Raw genomic sequence first — 2,156 nt, 5'->3', positions numbered from 1 at the left:
TCCAGAATGGCATGCAAGGGACTGCGAGACTTTGGGAGAGACTTTGCTGAGTCTGATAGGTTTCTTGAGGTCTTGTTCCGGGTCTCCCGTTCTCAGGTGGGAGGCTTGGCAGGTGTAGAGCTTCCTGGCATGACCTTGATTCAAGGAGGACGACAGTAGCCCACGGCTCCTTTCGAGTGGGCGGAGCTCCGGGAGCAGAGAGAGAGGTACTTAAGGGCAGGGGTCCCAGCCCTACGGCTGGCATTTGCTCAAGCTTGCGCTTGCTCTGGAGCGGTCCTGACTATATTCTCCAGCTTGAGGACTCCTGGCATCGAATGCTTAGGAGCATGGAAGCTGGAAGCAATGTGGATAGCAGCTGTGTGCTGCGGGAATCCCGGCGCAGGAAGACGGTTTGGCAGGCCTGGCAAAAGAAGGCCCTGCTATCAGCTTTCAGCAAGAACAAATACCCGAGCTTCTGGGACAGGCAGGAACTGGCCAGGCAAATACAGCTCCCTGCGTCCCGCATCCGAGTGTGGTTTCAGAACCAAAGAAGTCGCACTGGAGAGGTGAGGCACGGCCCAAAGCGGTCCAGCAGAGGCTCCATTCCGCTAGCCTCCCAAGAGCTCGAAGAAGGGTTTGGCTCCAGGTCACAAGGTAGCAGCATGCCCTCGGACAGCAGAAGGCCTCGCACTCGACTCAACTTGCAACAGCGCAGGATCCTAGTGCAAGCCTTTGAGAGGAACCCGTTGCCAGGCTTTGCTACCAGGGAGCAGCTGGGCCAAAGGACAGGTTTGAATGAGGACACGATCCACATATGGTTTCAGAACAGAAGAGCGCGGCAAGCCCTTGCTCCAGATCAAGATGTGCCTGCTTCACAAGTGCAGGATGTGGCAACTGGAGGTCTCAGTGGCAAGGATGAGGCAGCACCGGACAACCTGTTATTGATGGCTGCTGCAGGAGGTGTGGGCATGGAGAACTCGAGCTCCAGCGACCAGCCCCACTTCCACGAAGAGTCCCAGCATCCCCAAGTGGCACTGCCCGAAGGACGAGGCCAATCACAGACAGCCACTCAAGCATACGAGCCAGGAACTCTGGAACTCCTCCTTGATGAACTGCTGGAAGAAGACCAAGTGGAGGGTGACAGGCCATTCCCTGTGGATCTGGATGGAAATCCTGGTGGCAAGGAGCACGGGGTTGTCCAGGAAACCATCTTGCAACTGGCTGCCACGGACTGTGTTTCCAAGGAATCCTCAAGTTATAGCGACCCAACCAATTTCTCCAGAGAGTCTCAGCTACCACAATGGGCACAGCCTGAAGGACAAGGCCAAGAACAGGCTCTCACTCAGGGATGCAACAGGGGCCCTCTGGAACTCTTCCTGGATCAACTGCTGATGGAAGTTCGAGTGGAGACGCTCTCCCCAGGCCCTGTCCATCTGGAAGGTGCAGTTCAGCAAATGGATGCAACACCTGAGCTGCCTCTCTCTCAAGAAGAATATGAGGCTCTGCTGGATATTCTCTGAGTCCCAGCCTGGAAGCTCCTATCCAGAAGACACCCGCAATCAACACTTGAGAATGTAGACAGCCCAAAAAGTATATGCATCAAAACCCCTATTACAGTGGGTGCTTTCGATGGAAGGCATCTTGCTTACTAGAAGGAGGAAATGCACGTGGGTTTTCCATGTGCAGTGCCTACATGAGGACCCTGGGATGAGGAAACGGGCTCTGAGCATGGGATTCTGCTGAAGGAGCACAGGGCAAGATCACCAGGGACTCCTAAAACATCAAGGAGGCCTAATGAAAAGCCCAACTGACAGAACACACCATTGAACGGGCTCCATTAGACTCCAGGAAATCTCATGGGTCACCAGGTATAGGCTACACATCTCAGGACACTGAACCAGGAAGGAGTTATGAAGACTTCTTCCTTGGGACTAAGAACTGCAGCACTTCTTACCAATGCCTTATGCTTAGCTGTGAGTTGACTAACAAACCACCCATTCTATATGTACTCCTAGCACATTTGTTTAGTTTACTTTTGTTTTGTTTTGTCTTGCTTTGTTCTACTTCCCATTGCATTCAATAAAGGTTTGCATTGTTTGTTTGTTTGCTTGCTTGCTTGTTTGCTTGTGTGTTTGTATGGGTGGTTGAATTGGCTGTTTGGTTTAGGCATGAGCTTT

At 52.7% G+C, this 2,156-nt stretch overlaps 1 protein-coding gene across 1 annotated transcript; it reads left to right on the top strand.

Annotated features, from left to right (window-relative positions):
- Nucleotides 1-335: 335 nt before the first annotated feature.
- LOC134483938 (double homeobox protein A-like) lies at nucleotides 336-1,157 on the top strand (the record flags this gene model as incomplete). The annotated part of the gene is made up of 1 exon (XM_063279681.1): nucleotides 336-1,157. A coding segment is annotated over one exon (822 nt), but the record flags the coding sequence as incomplete, so codon positions are not given.
- Between the last annotated feature and the right edge of the window lie 999 nt (nucleotides 1,158-2,156).

This window comes from Rattus norvegicus, chromosome 20 (assembly GCF_036323735.1).
Source record: "Rattus norvegicus strain BN/NHsdMcwi chromosome 20, GRCr8, whole genome shotgun sequence".
Classification (NCBI taxonomy): Eukaryota; Metazoa; Chordata; class Mammalia; order Rodentia; family Muridae; genus Rattus; species Rattus norvegicus.
The sequence above is the reverse complement of the archived record's forward strand: the minus strand, read 5'-3'. Positions and strand labels throughout refer to the sequence as shown.